General features: G+C 36.1%; 1 protein-coding gene across 1 annotated transcript in view; it reads right to left on the bottom strand.

Moving 5' to 3' along the window:
* The window catches only part of CEP85L (centrosomal protein 85L), a 116,943-nt gene that overhangs the window by 77,207 nt on the left and 18,345 nt on the right, over positions 1–21,391 (bottom strand). The window contains exons 2-3 of the mRNA XM_019629333.1: positions 20,703–20,864; positions 3,154–3,941 (exon numbers count right to left, since the gene is read on the bottom strand). Coding sequence (XP_019484878.1) covers positions 3,154–3,941; positions 20,703–20,864 — 950 coding nt within the window. The remainder of the gene's footprint in view (positions 1–3,153; positions 3,942–20,702; positions 20,865–21,391) is intronic.

Genomic DNA, 21,391 nt, shown 5'->3' with positions numbered 1-21,391 from the left:
TATTAAGAAAAGAGGATAAAAGCTTCGTCAATAAAGAGACCATTTCTTCACTACTGTCTGGAAGATCCACTGTAAACTTAGAGAAATTCAATGCATATTGTTGTGTGCAGAAGGATACACCCTCCATTTCCTTCCTATCCACTGCCACCTACCCACCAAAAAGAAAGACATGCAAGAGGGGCATGGAAAGGGGTACATTCTCTCCAAAGAGGAAACAAGCCTTGTTTTTCTCTTCTGTCATGTCCTTGTAGGATCAGACAGCTTTGGGGGAGGGAGAGGGGGCAGAGGTTATGTAGGACAGAGGAAAGAATCAAAAGACACTGGTGGCCATTGCACATGGAGACCCATATCCTAACCAACGAGGGCACAGATGGCTTCTTTTCATTCACAAAGGAAAACGCTCCAGAGTATTATATTACCTGCACTACAGCTGATTTAGCAGGAAACCACAGGAATCGAGGAACACTAAACACATAAGACTGAAGCTGACTCAATAATTATTCTGGACGTAGTCCTAAGAAGAGTAAAACTTGCATGTTACAATATTAACCTTTTGAGGGAGAAGTCTGTGAAGAGCAAATGAAATGAAATGCTTGAGAGCTACAAAGTTCTATATAAATCTATGATGGTGTTAGGCTGAGACTCTCAGCCAAATTCTTTTTCTTAGTGGTCAAAGAACTGTTTCATGGTGAGAGTTTGGCAGTTGTGCTTAAAAATCATACACATGTTCACACATGGGAGAGTATGGGTTGATCCTTATTATGTCTCTTTTTATATAAAAATTAGACTAGAAGGAAGTCAATGTTTTAGGAGTTTTTTAAGAAACTAAGGTGAGGGCTTTTAAAATAAAGATAGTACATGGATGCTCCAAGGAGAAGGTATTTAAGGAATTTTCCTGTAATAGTCCAAGAAGGAAATTAGAAGAGAAGCAGTCATTTAAACACTGCAATTGAAGTGTATAAGTTTTCTTTACCTAGTTTCATCTTTCTACTCCAAAACTTAAAAGCATTACATAAAGAGACCATCCCAAATAAGGTTAATCAAAAAACAGGACGCTCCAGGGTACACGCAAACTGTCCCTTAGTAGCCTTCTTCCTGCACTATGTACTGGGAAGATTTAAAAATAAGTTTTGCGCCACAAAGCATCTCCTAGATCCCTACCCTCGGCTGCACTGTAAGGTTGGGGAAAGCTTTATTTACAGCAGAGGTTCCTCTAAGCAGAATGAAAGGAGTGAATACATATTTCTTTAAATTCACCCAATTTTCTGTTACCTTTCTCTCACACTTCAGGTAGAATACTCAGTCTCCCTGAACAACTCCAATTCTGTGTAAAGACACCAACTGGAAAAATAACTGCCTGATTCCTGCTCTATAATCACAAGCATCTGAGAACTAAAACATGATGTTTCAAAATTAGGTTTCCTGTCTTTCAATCACTTGAACTGATAAATTACAAATAAATCTGGTTAAGTTACTCTTTTCTGATTTGTAATTCAGACACAATAATGATGCTTGTTTGGTTATGTGCTTTATATATACATAATCAAGGTTATAAAAGCTGTTTCCAAAGCAAGAGTAAAGAAGGCACATGCGATATGAATGTAGCACATTATGTTGTGTGTGTTTCGGGGCTGTACTCAGATGTATGAGGTTCCTAGATAAGTGATCTCCTTACCCTTTCACAGAATATATTCCTTTAATCTTTTTTGAATTATTTATTTTTTTCAATTACAGTTGACATTCATTATTTTATATTAGTTTCAGGTGTACAGCATAGTGATTAGACACTTAAACATTTATGTATGCAATGATTCCTCTAATCTTTACTATTTTTTATTAGTAGCAGTAATAAACATTAATTTAAAATGTTTGCTCCAGGGAAATTTTGCAATTTTTGACAGAATTAATTTGTTTCCATGAAAAGGTGCTCTACATCACCAATCATCAGGGAAATGCAAACCAAAACCACAATGAGATACCACCTCACACCTGTTAGAATGGCTATTATCAAAAGGACAAGAGATAAGTGTTGACAAAAATGTGGAGAAAAGGGAAACTTTGTGCACCGTTGGTGCAGCCACTATGGTAAACAGTAAACAGTATGGAGATTCCTCAAAAAAATTAAAAAGAGAACTACTATATGATCCAGCAATTCCCCTTCTGGGTATCTATCCAAAAGGAACAAAAACACTAACCTGAAAAGATATACATACACTCCCATGTTCATTGAAGCATTATTTCAATATCCATATCATGGAAGCAAACTAAGTGTCCATCAATGGATAAATGGCTAAAGAAAATGTGGTATATATACAATGCAATATTACTCAGCCATAAAAAAGAAGAAAATCTTGCCATTTGTGACAACCTGGTTGGACCTTGAGGACATTATGTAAAGTGAAATAAGACAAAGACAAATACCATATGATCTCATATGTGGAGTCTTAAAAAAAATTACTCATAGAGAACAGATTGGTGGTAGTTGCCAGAGGCTGGGGCTGGGGGCCTGTATTATATGTCTGAAAGTTGCTAACAGAGTCAGTCTTTAAAGTTCTCATTACGGGGGGGAAAAACCATTGTAACTATGTATGGTAATGGGTATAAACTAGACTTACTGTGATGATTATTTTGCAATACATACCTATACCAAATCATTATGTTGTACCTGAAGCTAATGTTATATGTCAATTATATCTCAAAAGAATAAGAAACTGAGGCCCAGAGACATGAAGTACTAAGTGATGGGTAGAGGATCATCCAGGTTCTGAATTGGATAAAACCAGAAACAAAATCCAAGGCTTCATATTGCCAAGCTAACGTTCTATGATACCATGTCAACTCCTTTGTTTCTGATTCAAGTTTCTTTAGAATGAATATGTTTTGCTTTATTTTTATGCCCATTTTACAAATGAGAAGTAAAGGCCAAGTTAGATACCAAGTTTTTCATGTTAATCAGACTCAAATATTTTTTAAGTTTTGTTTAATCAATGCAATACTTTTAGAGTTTACAACATCTATGCTTGTTTACTTTTAGGGGAAAGGAAAAGCAATCTGAGCCTATGAACAACACATTAACACATGCTTACTGTCAAGCGCGCTACTGTACTCACAACATCCACTAGAGGGAAGCAAACACTCAATTTTGAGCCTTACCTGCATTGGTGTTTCACTTTCTTGTCCAAACTCTTCAATTTGCTGCTGTTGCCAAGGAGCTAAACTGTAAGAGTCCTCTGTAGTTCTACCTTCCAAAGGGTTTGTCCGCAACTGCTCTGTCAGCCACATCTGTGTCCTCACAGAAGGCTGAATGGGAACTGAACCTACTGCCTGTTGACCAAGCATTAAATATTTCAGAGGTTCAAAAGCCTCTGAGCTTGTCATATTGGGCTTGCTTTCAGGTAAGGCACTATATGTCATGTCTAAGGTCTGTCTCCTAAGAGTGGAGGAAGAAGCTCTAAAGTCCTCTTTGCTACAGCTCTCAAATTTATATTTGCAGTCCAGAGTTGATGATCGTTTTTTATGTATTTCCTTGTCCTCTAACTTAAGCATCTCCATACTATCATGTAAGCAGCTAGGCCCAATTGTCCTTAATTGTGATGTTAAAGCCTTGCCTATCCCTGTCTTTTCCGAACCACTCCTTGACTCTTCAGTGGGTGCAATGCCACCCGGGCTGCAGTTATCGGGGACAGTGAGTTTGGATAAGGATGACCATTTCCGGAGGGGTCGGAAGTCCTTCATATCTAGTGAAGAGTCCTGCTCCCCCCTACCGTGGTTTCCCAATGTTTGCAGGAGGCTTGCACTCCATTTTGAGCCATCTGATGTCAATGATTCTCTGTGTTTGGAAACTGAAGCGCTGGAGTTAGACGGCATGACATGGGCAGTAGGGAGAGTAACCAATGACCGACTAGGCTTAAAAGATAATGTGCCACTTGAAGTTGAGTGATCTGGAAAGAGAAAAGAATGCCAAATTAGTTGTAATTAACAGGGGGACAAAATGCCAAAACAAAAATTTGAATATGGTTTGCCAGCACAAGTTTTTCAGAGGCACTTTATCAAAATGAGGGAGTAATTAACATTACTGTTATTCCTTTATCTGAAACAGATCAAACTTTCAAACATTATGTTCTGAAAACATACACATAACAAAATATATGCCCATTTACCATCTACTTAGAGATGAAAAATGACTGGAAACAGGTTTATGCTCACCCTGTTTAATCTAAGTGCTATGCATTAGAAAAATCCATCCCCCAATGAGAGGTGTTACTCATAATCTAGCATTAAAGACTCAGACACAACTCTATCAGAAAATATTTTTTCAGTGTCTTTCCTAAACTGTGGAAATCTATGCCAAAACTGAACATTTTAGCACCTTCCCAAAACTCTATTCAAATCCAAATATGGATAAAGGAGCTTCTGAAATATTGGAAAATAATCTGAAAAGGTTCTAGCAATATATCTGCAGATACAGAATAGGTCTTCTGTTCCCAGTCTTCCTAATGGCATCATCAATGGTTTATTTCTCAAGCTAGAACTCTTGTTTGGAGTAAACTTTGATTCCTATCTTTCTCTGCTAATTCACTAAATCCCCAAGTTGTAAGTTTCTGCTTCCAAAGTGATTACATAGCTATTTCCCTAAGTCAGGTCTTCATATAATATTATTCTATACACAAGAACAGTTTTGGTAGGTTCTATGCAAGCCCAAAAGAAGGAAAACAAATTATCCCATTTATCTGCACACGAATAAGTGTCAAGAAAAGTTGCTCAAGATAATTCTTGAAAGGTACACATGGAGCAGAGTTGTACAAGTCTTCAAAGACCCTGCTAAGGAAAGTCTGGCCTCATTCAGCAAGAAACGTGATATCACTGAAAGTTTCCAAAGAAGTAAGTGACAGGATCAAAACTGCACTTAACGACGATTATCCAGGTAGCACTGCTGAGGATGGATTAAGGCAAAATGATGGGCAACAGGAAGAGTAACAGGCTAGTATGAAATCAGTAGAAGTAGAAAATAGAGGGGAATATGTTCCGTAGGGTTAATTCTAAATAGAAATAGGACAAATGTCCCCAAAAGTCTATGGATTATTTGTGTTAATATATCACAGTATTATATCTATTTACCATAGATATATGTTTGCTACTATTCCTAAAGGAATATTTGTATTAAAATCATCACAGTCTCTTAAAAATACTTTTATTTTTTTCAAAACAAAAATGAGGTTCATATCAAATTTGAAATTTTCAGTTTTTTACATTAGAAAAAATTGTAAGTATGGATATAGTGTAAAGGTTAGGTGTACTTTTTTTTTTAAGATTTTTATTGGGTAATTGGGGGGATGGGAACAGTGCTGGGGAATTGGGGGAAGGGGAACAGACAAATTGCTGTCGTTTTGTTCTTCAATCTAGTTGTGGAGGATGCTGCTTCATTGGCCCAAGTTGGCACCATCATTGCGCTCTTCCCGGGCGAGGCAGATCAGTCGTCGGCTTCTGGATGGCCGCTCACTGCGGCTGCTGGCTGCTCACGCTAGCTGCTGGCTACATACGGTAGCCCATGGCAACCCACTGCCACAGGGACTGCAGCCTACGCCGTCGCCGGCGACTCATGGCAGCCCAGCTCCAGGTTGAGCTGTTGTTCAGCATCTTAGCTGTAGAGGGCAGTGTCATTGGCCCTCATATGTGGGATCCAAACCGAGGCCCTCTGGCATCCCAAGCAAGTTCTTAACCATTGCGCCACTCGGCAGGCCCTAGGTGTACTTTTTGAGATCAGTCTTTTTAGATGCAAATCTTGACTCTCCAACTTAGTAGTCATACGTATTCAAACAGTTATTTAACCTCCTTGCATCATAGTCTCCTCATCCATAAAGTGGAGATGACAACAGTGAGGATTAAATGAAATATTATTACACATAAATGACTCAGAAGAACTGGCACAAAGCAAATGTTATTACACTATTGAAAAAGCTAAAAACTAATGTTATTTTCAATGTAACAGACAAAAGGCTAAATGTCTATATGATACAAAGAACTTCAAAAATAAAAATAAAAAGCAACCTAACTTAAAAATAGGGAAAGGTGCGACGGCGTAGGCTGCAGTGGGTCTGCAGTGGGCTGCTGTGAACCGCCGTGAGCAGTCGTCCAACAGTGAGCGACTGCCTCACCCGGGAAGAGCACAATGATAATACCAACATGGGCCAGTGAAGCCACGTCCTCCACAACTAGACTGAAGAACAAAAGGACAGCAATTTGTCTGTTCCCCTCCCCCATTTGTCTGTTCCCCTTCACCAATTCCCCAATAAAATCTTTAAAAAAAAAATAGGGAAAGGATATCAGCAAGCAAATTACAAACAAGAAATGCAAAATAAAGAACACACGTTTAAAAAAAATGTTCAGGCCGGCTGAGTGGCTCAGTTGGTTAAGAGCGCGAGCTCTGATCAACAGGGTCGCCGGTTGGATTCCCACATGGGCCAATGAGCTGTGCCAGAGCTGAGCTGCCACTGAGCTGTCGCTGAGCTGCCAACAGGTGGCAGGATGGCTCAGCTGGTGAGAGCACATGCTCCTAACAAGGTTGCCAGTTCGACTCCTGCGTGGGATGGTGGACTATGCCCACCCACAACTACTATTGAACATGGCACCTTGAGCTGAGCTGCCGCGAGCTGCCAACGGGCGGCCGGATGGTGACTGGACTTGGAGCTGAGCTAGCTGCACCCTCCACAACTAAGATTGAAGGACAACTTGGCTGTTCCCCTTCCCCAATTCCCCAGTAAAAATCTTAAAAAAAAAAAAAATGTTCAAACTCACTAATAGTAAAGTGCAGTCCTTATCAGATTTATAACATTATTAAAGGCTACAATATCCTTCAATGATTATTAGAACACGAATTGTTATAGCCTTTGTTTGGAAGAAGAGGCGCAATCTGTTTGCACATATATCAATATTTAAAATATGCTAACATATAAGTGAGTATAGGTAAAGACATGTATATTCATGAGCAGAGAAACAATCTGAAAGAATACACCCAAATCTTAATAAACAAAGGTAACGCCTACGTAGCACAAACAGAAGAAATGGAGAAAGATGCTTTCCCATTTTACTTTATACTTGTCTTGTTTTAATTTCTTTCCAAGAAGCATAACTTCAGTAGTTGGTCAAACTTCTGCAAAGATGTTTTGTGACCTCAAAGAGTTTGAAATATCTCAAAGAACACTGTTACTAAAGTATGAATAATATATCAGGTGACCAACTGTCTCACTTTCCATGTCACAGCTGAAACCTCTGAGAGCAGAGATCACCAGTCTTGGCTGCTACTTTTATCTGATAATGTGCTCCTTTCTTGTTTACCTTTGCTAGCTCAGTAGTTCCCAACAGCATAGAACATCAATAATTGGTAATAAAAACCAATTCCACATCAGACTAGTATTTACTCCCACAAATCTCAAAATAATTGATATATGCTGTTCATAGAATATTACATCGAGGGTAGAATTTACTCCTAAAAGTCACTAATCTGACGTTCTCAAACTTCACCATACAAAAGAAGTTACCTGGAGTCTGGAGCCCTAGTCCAAGAGACTGTGATTCAGTTCAAATAAGAGAAGGGCCCAGGAAATAACACTTTTTATCCTGTGATTCTGTGGTTCTATTCACTACATCATTCCACCTGGGTCTCATTCCAGCTCTGAGGCCTTCAAGCTTAAATATCCCAAGTTCAGCCATCACCAACAGCTGAGTTCTAGTGTAAAACTTGATTTCCTGTGACATTCAGAATTCATTACTGTAAAAACTAAGGATTAAAGCTTAGTCTATCTCTTCTTGGCCTTCTGGCTGAGATCAAGTGTAAAGCTTAGTCTAGTCACATACATACACTTGCACACACATGAATTAATGAACAAGGAATTAAATATTTGACTATGAATATCTGAAAAAAGGACCATTAGATCTTAGACACGAGTCCAGGAAATATTAATTTTAACAATTTTAACACTTTAAAAATGTCATTTTTCCCTAATGAAACAGTCAATTAGAGGTATGTGCAATGCAATTCCTAATGTGCTTTATTATACTATCTAACTGTAGCCACAAGTCCCAAATGCAAATTATTACAATGGCATCTAGCTCACATCTAAGGTAAAACAATGAAATCTGAAACCAGCAGAGGGTAGTTTTAAACACCAGAGACAGGGTTCACAGCCATTCACAGGGAGCGCAGAAGAGCTAATGGTTTCAGACCAAGTTCAGCTTGTAAGGGAATAATATAAGAAGAGGACATTGCTGTGACCTGATAATGCAAGTGAATTATATTTAAGATAACATATTCTGAATTCTGAACAAAATTCCAACATTTGTTTTACTGTCATGTTACTCTTATCTGGTAATGGATGAGTACATTGCTTCTATCTTCTCTTACATATTGAGATAGTTTCTCTCTGCTCTGTCCTTATGAAAGTAAAAAAGAATTAAATTTAAAAAGACGATACCCTCTAGACATATATTAGAACAACAAATCCTGAGTATTTACAGTTAAAAAAAAACAATCAGGAAGCTATACAAGCCTGCATCAAAATTTTCTGACTTTAAATTAACAGCTTAATATATTTATGAGTCAATATTAAATATTATATTTTACATTTTTAAACAAAAATGTTAACTGTAACTCCAAGTCAATATTTCAGTTTTACACAACACAATGATACTTTTTCCTTTTCCTGCTAATGCCATAATCATATCAGATCATGAGGAAAAAAAATTTTTAATGCTACATGTAACCCCATCATTAAAAAAAAAAAAGAACATTTCTAAGTATTTACTATCTTTTTAGGTAAATATTTTTAAATATTCTACAGTACAGTCTGGCAGGAAAAGCGCTATATACAGAATCTCAACAATAGATCGACCAATGAATCTCCTAGGAATGTATTATGCACAAGGCACTGTGCTAACTAGAAAAGACAATGCAAGCATATTATTTGCAATAAAAATATGAATATAGTCCTTCCCTTTGGGGTTCACAATTTCACTATTACACACACAGCTGTAGAGCAGGACTAAAGTTTACCATAAGGAAACTACAAAATGCCAGACAATGAGAAGTGAGCCAGAGAAAAGACAGACTACTCATAAAAGAACTCTCAGAATGATAGCTAACTTCTCATCACCAACAATGAAATCCAGAACACAGTGAAATGGTTGAGTAAACAATAGGCACCCCACGTGTTATTTGGAAAAGTATACGCTGTTTTTCAAGACTAAGGGCAAAATATATTTTCAGCTAAGCAAAAACAGAGCTTATCACCAACAGACTCATAAAAAGAACTACTAAAATTCCCTTCATTTCTTTCAGGAAGAAGAAAAATGAGCCCTGAATTATAAAAGGAATAAATTTTTCTTAAGTAAACTTATGATTAAATAAAAAAAACCCAACATACGGACAATGATTGCATGAAACAGTATCTAATTTGTTGGTTAAAAAAAGATGAAACCATAATATTGGTCAACTATATAACTCAAAACAGAGGTGGATCAGCATTCCGATGTTTAAAGGTCCTTATATTTGTGATAGAAGGAAAAAGACTCTAACCACTATTATAATCAAATTAGGGATGCATATTATAATTTATACATTAACAACTAAAAGAATAGGTAGAGCTGGTACAGCTGTACAACCACCAGTAAAAGAATAAAGTTGGATCCCTACCTATACCATGCACACATGTTACTCAAAATGAATCACAAGCCTAAATATAAAACTCCTAGAAGAAATCATAGGTGTAAATCTTCATGTCAGGCAGTGGTTTTTTAGCTATAACACCAAAAGCCCAAACAACAAGAGAAAATGAACTGGACATCATCGAAATTTTTAAAATTTTTGCTGCAAATGAGACCAAAAAGAAAGTAAAAAGACAACCCACAAAACGGGAAAAAAAATTTGCAAATCATGTATCTAATAGAGACTTATATCTACTGGGTTGTCAGAAAAGTCATGACGCATTTTTGCAATGAAAAACATAGAAAAAAATACGTCATGACTTTTCCGACAACCCAATACATTATACAAAGAATACTTAACAACTCAATACTAAAAGAAAAAAAATGATGCAATTTAAAAATGGATGCAGAAATTGAATAGACATTTCTCCAAAGAAGATACACAAATGGCCTTATTAAAGCATATGAAAAGATGCTTGACATTATTTAGTCATGGGGAAATGTATTTGCAAATCAAAACCACAATGAGATACCACTTCACACCCACTGGGATGGCTATCATCAAAATGACAGATAATAAGTGTTGGTAAGGATGGGGAGAAACTGGAACCTTTCATACAATGCTGGAGGGAATGGGGTCGCTGCTTAGGGAAACAGTGGCAGTTCCTCAATTTAAAGTTTAAACACAGAGAGATATCATGTGACCGAGCAATTCCACTTCTAGGTATAAACCCAAGAAAAATTAAAACATATTCACAGAAGCATTATTCTTAATAAGCAAAAGTCAAACCAACCCAAATGTCCATTTGGTTGATAAATTGATAAATTGATAAAATGGTCCAATTGATGAATAAATAAAATGTGTTCTAAAAAATGTAGTATCATCCAAACAATGGAATAGTATATGGGGATAAAACAAAATGAAGTACTAATGCATACTACAACATGAATAAATCTTGAAAATGTGTACGTGAAAATCAGTCATTCACTAAGTACCACATATTAAATAATTCCATATATGAAATGTCTAGATCAAAGAAATTTAAAGAGATGGAAAGATCAGTAGTTACTTAGGGCTGGGAAGATGGGGAGTGACAGACAGCTAATAGATTTCTTTGGGGTGAGGGCTAAAAATGTTCTAAAACTGGATAGTAGTAATAGTTACACATTCTGAGAATATATTAAACGGTATATTTTAAATGGGTGAATTGTATGGTATGTGAATTATACCCCAATAAAGCTGTATTTTAAAAGGATAGGTAGAGTATCCTAATAGGTAGAGTAACTCTAATAGACTAGAAGAAAGGCATGAAGGATGGAAAAAAACCTGAGAAAGGAAGAAAAAGTATACAGGATTTTTAAAATGCATCAAAATATAACAATTACTGCAGTAAGTGAAAATCCTAGACTAGGCAGTAGATGGGGGAGGGGGGTTGTTTCTGTTCAAAGGGTGAAAAGGATAACTATTGCATTATTCTGTACACCTGAAACTAACAATTAAAAAAAAAATCCCTAAGGCAAAAAAAAAAAAAAAAGAAAATTCTAGACTAGAATTTTCCTAATTTTCTTAATCCAGCTAAATGTTTACAAAATATATACCTAAAATATTAAGTTCTATTTTGGCATTACGGTATCTGCATAGAGTCTGAGAATGATTACAAAAACAGAATAATCATTCAAAAATAAGTGTCAAGAACATTAGGAAAACTGTATATCCAGTATCAATACCACGAAAAGCATGCTTTCCTGAACTGCTTGCTTTTATTCCTTATATTTTAAGGATAGTGAGAAACTTGTTTCCCTACAGCCAAATGTGTGACTTATTCTTTTAGCAATTGTACAGACAGCAATAGTACATAATTCTGTGAAAATTTTAGTTTTCATTTTGTTATTGTCTAATCATTATTACCTATCACATTATCTTCTATTTTTTTCTCAATTGTATTTTGTGAAGCCACCTCAAATCCTATTAAAACAGAATATGAGTGAAAAGTTATAAAATTACTTGTTTAAAATAATTATGTAAGTCTACTGTTCACAAATTCTCAAGCCTTTTTTGTACATTCGCTTAGCAACCATTTACAACAAAGAAACTTCTTTCTATAAGTTTATATAAAACAAGATGAAAAGCTGTGTGTGTTTTTTTTTAAAGGGGCATTTCTGATCTCCAGCCAGATTGTTGGCAATCTAGTTAAAGGACAATCTGAGGTACAGTTTAAAGAGGTCAACAATTCAAAGCAAAAGCCATTTGAAAACCTGGTCAATAAAAACAGATTTTTTTTTTTAACACAAAACGTAAATATTTTTTTCTTCAATGCCTTCTAAAATTTCATTGAACTACCATTTTCTAGATGTCTCCCACTAGTTTCAATGTAAGTCTCATCAGGCAGGCAGTTTACTTGCAAAGAGCCACTAAGAGTTATTTCTCTTCTATAAAATTTTTTACAAATTATAACTTGATCTCTTAAATTATGAGATGTGATTTTTGAAAATGCAAATTTTCTCAGAAACAAAATTATTACTTTGTGACATACAGACAAATTATTTGGTCCTCTATCTGCAAATCTGGGGAAATGCAGAGCCTTCCCTAAACCCATGGCTATGTGACTGAAGAGCCTTTCCAGGTAAGAAGTATATAGGTTCATCATAGGTCTTGAAAATGGACTCAATTCAGTTCAGCTTGGTCAAGTTCAGGTATTCATATTCTACTAAGACGGAAGCAAAATGATAGGAAAAAAATGAATGAATGAATGAATGAATGAATAGGTGGATGGATAAATGAATAACACTGAAGGTAAATATGAGGTCCATTAAAGAAACAAAATATAGCTCCATCAATTTTAATTTCTGCAAAATTACTAGAGTTGTAATGCCATTATATGCCAAATTAAATAATTTAAAATTCGAATATTTCATTTTAAGCAATAATGTAAATTAACAAGAAAATTAAGCAGAGAAGCAGGGCAAAGGAAAAGTGTTATCTGGATGGCAAAAAAAAAAGGAAGTTATAACTGTTTTGAATACTGCCTTGAAATTATTTTATTTCACAAGCAAAAGAGTGTTCTGTACATAACCTCTGACCTACTCCCATATGCAAATGAAGAACTAAAGCCCATAAAGGTTAAATTACTTGACCAAATACAGATCTCAAAATAGAATCCTGGTCTCCTATTTCTCAGTCTAGTATTACCTAAACTATCCTACATTACACCACTCAGGGATTCTTCCGCTCTAGGTTCTCCCTTCCAAGTACAGATATCTAACATAGTGGGGCTAAGGACAGGACTTCAGAGTTAGATTTGAAGAATCTCAGTTCCAACACTTGAAAAGCTATAATCCTGGATGTATTACTAACTGTTAATTTTTCACCAGTAAAAAGAAGACAATATTTTACCTCAGAAATATTTCTAAAAAAAAAAAAAATATATATATATATATATATTAAATCAAGTATAAAGTATAAGACTGCAAAAATTTATGGTATATTTTGATTAAATTAAAGCCAACTGACCAATGAATCCATTGTAATGTCTAGAAGCCATGTTATTGGAATATGCATTATTAGAGTCCTGAACGTTTCAAAGTTATGAAGCTGAAAAAACATAATATTATTCACCAATAAACTGACCACTAATAAAATAAACAAGGAAACAGGTTAGAGAATGGTCTAAATACCATTTACTTTATATAAAGTGAATATATAATTGTATCTAACATCTAATTTTTGAATTAACTGTAACAATCTGAAAACCTCTTATCACAGTACCTTGCACATAGTAAATGTTCAATAAATATTACTACTATTATAATTAAAAGATTAAGAGGGAACTCTCAATTTACTTAAAAATATTACCAAGATGTGGGGGTAAGCAGAGAAGTAATAACTGAAATAAGATTTTCATGTGTTATAATTTGTAATTGTATAAATCTGATGTTGTGTACAATGTGTTCACCATTTTAGCTTATTTCTATTTGGTATATGTATGAAATTTAAAAAAATAGAAAAAGAATGAAGAGTAAGAACAAAAGGATATTTTACATTAAGATGAGGTGTTTTAAAACCATTTGGCAAAGTACATTAATAAAACCTAGTCACTGTAGTAAACTATACAAGCAAAGAAAAGAGAAAGCCCTGGGAAATATTTATGACATCCTCCAGAATCAGTGGTTGCCTAGAACATGGGGTAAAGGCCTTAGTTTCTTTATAAGATAAAGGACAATGCACCAAATTTTCTGATTTTTTTTCTTATATATATTCGCAGGATGACCTCAAAATTTATATTATTCAACAGCCCTATTATTTCTCAGTAAAAACACCTAACTAATGAAGATATGATTAAAGTCCATTTTTATCAGTCCCTCCTATTTGAAATAAATGAGGTTAATTAGATAAGAAAATTATCTCCAATACAAATTACCAGTTGGGAATTATAAAAAAAAATTATTTAACTCTATATGTACCTTTTTAAAATAAAATATATAAATATGCTTGCAAATTAGCCCAAACAGACTGTCATAAGCTACACTTAAGAACTCCGATTTTAAAAGATAAAGTAACTGCCCGTGAGCCAGCCTGCCTCTCTGGCGCCATATGACACAGGAGAGGAAGGCTGTCCTGTGGAAGGTTACACAGCCAAGCCTAAGCAAAAACTAAGTTCTTTTTTTGTCTCAGGGTCCTATACTCCCAGTTTCCTCTTGCTTCTCCCTTAATCACTCAACTCTGGCACCGCATCTAGGTTATGCCCTACACAAGTGCTGCATATTTCAAAAACAACTCCCTCTCAAACTAATTCCTGTGGCAACAGCAGCTATTTACACGGACTCCAGGTCTCCGCAAAGTAAACCTAAGAAGAAACTGGTGATCTGCCGGTGAGGCTTATGTTACAGTTTGGTAGTCTTGCAGACGCATCGAGCCTCATGTCACAGATCTATTTCCTACCAGCTGGAATTTGACACCCCATGTACAAATTACCACGGCTAAAAAGTGATGCTGCTAATGTTAAATTAGTGTCTCAACTTCTTGTTAAATATAAAAATCTCACACCCTTATTTAGCATTATTTTAAATCTCAAAATACCATAGCTAAAAGCAAATCACTCAACGGCAATTTTAGAACACTGTTCTGTACAAGAGTCCCATCCCTGCTGAGATGCTGACGTAATCCTCTCCGCCATTTTGATCTCTTTCCAAATCTGCAGTTCTTGAAACACAGTAAATATTCAATAAGTATTTATTAAATGAAAAATGAATGAACCTCTAAAAGCTGCAGGTTAGAGAGGAAAAAAGGAAAGATACCTTTATATAATGGTTACTTATAAAACTGGGTATTTGTCACTCTTAGAGCATTTTACATTATGTATTCAGTCACTCTATACTCATGTATGGATTTTAAGTTTTTAAAGAATTAAAATAAAACACAACACTAAAAAAAAAAGAATGCAAGTTATTTTTCAGATGATTCACAGGATACTCTGAGGATTCTGCAGTGTCCAAAGAGCATCACTTGGAACATCAGGTATAACCAAACAATACTAAAGAACAGAGTGGTATCGGAGAGTGGAGGGTCTAACCAGACAGCACCATTCAGTTTGTTTAAGGTTTGATACTTCCTTCACAGATGTACTGTTTACTTAAAGTAATGTGCAAGGCTTCATGCAAAAATTACCGTATTTCGCCATGTATAAGACATTCCCATGTATAAGACGCACCTTAATTTGGGGGCCCAAAATTTGCAAAAAAATGTATTACATAAAGTTATTGAACTCAAGTTTTATTCATCATAAAATGCATACAACTCCTCATCACTGTCAAAACTCCCAGCCATTAGCTTGTCCTCATCTGTGTCTGATGACGAATCACTGTCTTCATATACTGCCTCGTCCTCAGTTCCATCTATGGCATTTGAAATCTACAACCACTGTATAAGACACACCCAGTTTTTAGACCCCAAATTTTTTGAAAAAGGGTGCGTTTTATACATGGGGAAATACGGTATTCCATGTACTTTGATCTATATCCCCAAAATTGAATTTACATTTAGTATATAGCGGTACACCTATATTCAACTATAAATCTTGTAGACAAATTGAAATGGCTACTGGGGGCTGGCCGAGTGGTGCATTGGTTAGGAGTTGGTTTGGGATGCCAGCTCTGAGCAGCAGGGCCCTGGTTCGGATCCCACATGAGGGCCAGTGACGCTGCACCCTCAACAACTAAGATAGTGAACAACAGCTCCACCTGGAGCTGGGCTGCTGTAAGTCGCCTGCCACAGTGTAGGCTGCAGTGGGGCTGGCCAGCAGCGGGCGTGAGCTTTCGTGAACTGCCGTGAATCACTGTGAGCGGCAGTCCAGAGGCCGGCGAGTGACCGCCTCCCCCGGGAAGAGCACAATGATAATACCAACATGGGCCAGTGAAGCAACGTCCTCCACAACTAGACTGAAGAACAAAAGGACAGCAACTTATCTGTTCCCCTTCCCCAATTCCCCAATGCTGTTCCCATTCCCAATTCCCCAATAAAATCTTTAAAAACAAAAGAGAAATAGTTACTAAGGTAAATAAGAGCTCAAAACTTACCATTACAGATTAAATATTTGAATTATGTAAGTATAATGGTATTCTTTGCAAAAAGCAGTCAAACTTTAGAAGCTAGTAGCAAGTAAATGAAAGCTTGGTACAATCACACTCTTGGACCTGCTCACCTCCATGTGGGCACCTACTAGCCCAGCAGCAAGCTGTGCTCTGACTCCAGAGGAGTGTTCCCTCCCCCTCCTAACTGAGGGACTGCACCCCAGACCCCACAGGAGAATTCCAGCAGGAATTACTGACATTATTCCTTTTCCCCATCCCCAACTAAGCAACACAACTTCAGAATTTCAAGAACTCTCCAATCTAAAATCTCCCCTAACCCAAACCTTTACATCCCACCATACCCACCTTAACTAACTTCCTCTTTGCCAAAGGAACCAGGGCAATCCCTGTGCAGTGAAGCTCTTATCATTGTCCAATGATAGTAACAGTCAAAGGCAGATGCTAAAATATTCTGTAGACCAAACTCAAATTACATTTGGTAACATTGGTCCAGACTTCATGTATATTATTTAGAAATTAATATAATTCTGTGCCACGGTAATTTTCAGCTCAGGGTTATAGTACAATGGAGGTGAACACTTTTTAGGTTATTCTGTAATCTTTATAATATAAAGATAGATTTATTTAATTTTATAAATAAAAAATAAGCACTTTATAGATCTATGGTTAAATGACAAAATGATTTATATAATCAAGACCAAAGTATGTAAAGCACATCCACATGGGACTGATATGAAATAATCTAATACACAGCATGTTTTAAATCTGGATTATATTATAAATATAAACCTATTAGCTCTGTTCTAATGCAAGGCTATTTTCAACATTCAGTAACCTTCTACAACAGTTATTTCCCTGAGTCCTTTACATGAAGCAAATCCAACAATCAAAAACAAAGATTATAAATGAAAGGACTCAGGACACTTACCAAAGAACAGGGAAAGTAAAACAACAAATGAATAGTTCCCACAAAGTGGATAACATGAGAACTTCCAAAAAGACATAAAGTCAGGAGGAAAAACATATACCAATTGGAATCAAGTGATACATAAGCAAAGACATCAAACTTTCCCCCAAATAGTTTTCAATATGCCTGCTAAAACTATTTCCTATATTCAGATAACATTTTTAAATAGCTAACTTTTTTTAACAGGAGTACACACACTTCACTTCTCCAGTCAATAATAAATGCAATCAAAAGCAGTCATTGCCACACCAATCACTCAAACCATAATTCTGATTCATTTTCCACAGAAGTCCCAAGCTTCTGTTATTTATTGTCAAGTCTTCCAGAGTCTTGCTACTACATCGTAGTTCCATTCGCCCTTTCTCATCACCCTTATCCTTTCCTAGAACTCTTGCCCTACTTGTCCTTGGTCTTCAAGCTTTGACACTGCTTTATCCGTAGAATAGCCTCTAAATTATACTACCTACTGTGGTCATGCCTTCAACTCAATGGATTCTTTGTTCACTAGAACACACCATAAAGTGCTGTGTAACATACCAGTAAAATCACTTTTTCACGTATAAATAAAAAACTGGCAGGGAAAGGAGTTGGACTTCACCTTGGAGGTAATGGCAAGAACTAATGGAAGGCCAAAAATATAACATTTTCATATCAGCCCAACTCAAGGAGAAAGTGGCATCATGTACTTTATCCCTAAAGATTATAGTAACTTGTTTTTACAACTTCATGAATTAGTCCACGAGAAAAGCAGTGATTTTGCTGTTAACACAAATACTCGTTCTAAAAATTAATTCAAAGAATAAAGAGAAAAGGCAGTTTTCTAAATAACAATACAAAAGATGAGTAATTATACACAGCAAGATCAAAGCCTTTTAGAGATTATGAAAAAGATACTATTATAGTCATATTCCCAACTGCGTATTTTCAGTTCTTTAGTCAGTCATTATGAAAAGGCAGCAACCCAGCCCTGACATAGTGTGGCCCTGTCTGGCTCTCCCTAGACATACTGAGGAAGGAAGATTCCCAGCTGGGCCCAAATCAATACCATAATATTCTGTGGAGGATGAAGTAACTGACTATTAAAAAAAAAAAAAGATTTTTAATACTGTTTCTAAGCTAAAGCTTCAAAAAGCTAGAGAATTTATCTCTCCATCTCGAGTAAATTTTTGAGAAGTCATAAGACAGGAACAAAAAGTTTTTAAAAGTATTTAAAAGTTTAAAGCAAACAGCTTTACAATAACACCAAGAAAATCCCAGAGCATCCACTCAGCAACTTTTAAAACCTCAAGATGTTATCTTTCCCACATTATTCTCTCCTTTAAACAAGTTAATTTTTTTAAGCTCATTGATGCGACAAAATAGCTTATAACACGTGTTTTTAAAAACTCTCAAAGTTCTCCTGCTTTATTTTCAACTCATTTCAAATTACTCTCCAGCAATTATTTTAAGCTTTTCTGTTTACCATAAAGTCTATAATAAAGAGTGTTGTGGACTGAATTGTGTCCATAAAGATACATTAAAATATTAACCGCTGTACCTGTGAATGTGATTTTATTTGGAAATAGGGTCTTTGCAGATGTAATGAAGATGAGGTCATACTGAAATAGGGTGGGCCCAAAATCCAATTACCAGTGTATGTACAAGGGGGGGGAGGGAGAGAGGGAGAGGGAGAGAAAAACGGGAGAGGGAGAGAGGAAGAGAGACATGGAGAGTTCTGAAGACACAGAGGAGACGCAGGGAAAGAGGCCAAGTAAGGGAGGCAGAGATGAGAGCTATAATGGCACAAACCAAGGAATGCCAAGGACTGCCAGTAACCACCAGAAGCCAGAAGAGGCAAACATGGAAGACTTGTCACTGGAGCCTTTGAAGGGAGCATGGCCCTGTCAACACCTAGATTTTGGACTTGTAGTCTACAAAACTGTGAGAAAATATATTTGTGTTGTTTTAAGCCACTCAGTTTGTGGTAATTTGCTATGGCAGCCCTAGGCAACTACTACAGCGGAGTATGGGTTAATAGCTCTAAACCTAACTTGTATACTTGTATACTGAGGGCTTAGAGACTTACTTCCAAAAAAAAGAGTATGAAAAGGGAAAAACAATGGCTTTATAGTGGAGAAATGTGGCAAGCACATCTTACTTAACCAAGTAATCAAGGTTAACATCACCAGTGATGTCATATTAATATCATGAACCCCTGATAGGACATAAGCGTCTTCATCTTTGTAGTATTCTTCCCAAAAAGTATAGCCGCAGTCAAATCATGAGCAAACATCAGAAAGATTCAATTTGAGAAACATTCTATAAAATGCCTAACCACTCCTCCAAATTGTTAGGGTTATGAAAAACAGGGATACAGTGAGGGAACTGTGACAGATCAGAGGAGATTAAGGAGACATTACTACCAAAAGTAATGTGGTCTCCTGGATAAGAACTAAGAACAAGAGGGCTTCAATGGAAAATTGGTGAAATTCAAACAGTCTAATGTTTAATTTAAAAAAGTAAGCATGTATATACATCAACCCATATATTGCTATAACTGAATAAGTAACTAAATGCGAGAGAAGGGATAACTATATCTTAAAGAATAATTCCAGATATTAAATTCAGATACTTCCTCTTCTAGGAGATGGAGTTTAATCCTTCCCCTCTGACTTGCATTGGAAGAATAGACTATAGTAAGGGGGAAAATAGTTCTATACCGTGGAGAAACCTGGCAAGCCTGGTGTTACTAGTTCCTGAACGTTTTTGAGAATATTCAAGGGATGTGTTTTATTGTTCTGAACTAAGAAATTTTTAAAAAGTGTTTGAATATTTAATAATGTTCAGTATTGTTATTATCAAATGAAATTGTCCCTCTGAGCACATTAGTTTTTCCTTCATTCACTTTTTTAACTCAACTTTCTATTTTCAGTAAGCTGTAGATCCACATGTAATTTTAAGAAATAGTACAGATTCTATCTGTGCACTCTGTTCCCCATGGTAGTATTGTACAAAACTACAGTGCAGTGTCAAAAGCAGGATACTGACACTGATACAAATAGAGAACATTTCTGTCACTACAGTATACCTAATGTTGCTCATTCCCACTTTCCCCTCCCCTTTAACTTTTGGAACCACTGGTCTCCATTTCTGAATTTTGTCATTTCAAGAATGCTGTAAAAATGCAACCACACAGTGTGTAGCCCTTTGGAATTGGGTGTTTTTTTCACTGGAGATGCATCCAGGTTGTTGCATGTATCGATAATTTATTCCTTTTATTGCTGAATAGTATGTTTACAGCAATGGTGGTAGTGGACAGACCACATTTTGCTTAACCATTCGCCCATCTGAAAGACATCTGGGTTGTTTCCTGTCTTTCGGCTATGAACAATAAAAGAATCCTTTGCAAGTTCTCAATCACAACCATTGTCCGAATAGTCATGTCTACACACTAAGAATTTTAGCTCACCTTCCACGCTGTCAGAACAGGAAGTTCCAATGCCAGTGTCACCACTGTCAGAAGCTATACTGTGTCTCCTGATATGGTTATTTCGATGGTTGGATGGAACAGTAGTGGCCTGCCACAATGGTTCATTACCAGGTAACCATGCTGATGAAGAATAATCTGGGCCTATAAAGAAAAATATGCAAAAATTAACACATTTATAATTCCTGTGAGTAGGCAAAACTGAAGAAACCTCATATCTGCATCTAGGTATTTGAACTTTTAAACACATACTGTTGTCTTATTTAAAACGTCAAATCTATCTATCTGGAAATGTCAACACTCTGCTCTGGAATATTTGATAGGTAAGCATATGTGATTCCATACACAGCATTAACTGAGAACAGGGACTCAGGTACAGTCAAACTGAATCATACTGCATAGCAATATAAGTAGAATATGCTCATGGAAGGTCAAAAAAATCTGTGTTTTTTCCTACTATATCCTAACCACTTAAAATTTAAAATTACTTTGCATTATTTTAATTGATTTTATTTCTTTAGTTATCTTTTGATAAAAGTTTAACATCACAGCATCTTCCTGGCTCTTTGTTCAATTTTCCCTTTTGAATTACATTAATTCATTATTTTTTAGCTAATTTATCACTTTTCAAAATTCTCTTGAACTTTATTTTTACTTATGTTGTCCAGTTT

This window comes from Hipposideros armiger, unplaced genomic scaffold (assembly GCF_001890085.2).
Source record: "Hipposideros armiger isolate ML-2016 unplaced genomic scaffold, ASM189008v1 scaffold_839, whole genome shotgun sequence".
Classification (NCBI taxonomy): domain Eukaryota; kingdom Metazoa; phylum Chordata; class Mammalia; order Chiroptera; family Hipposideridae; genus Hipposideros; species Hipposideros armiger.
The sequence above is the reverse complement of the archived record's forward strand: the minus strand, read 5'-3'. Positions and strand labels throughout refer to the sequence as shown.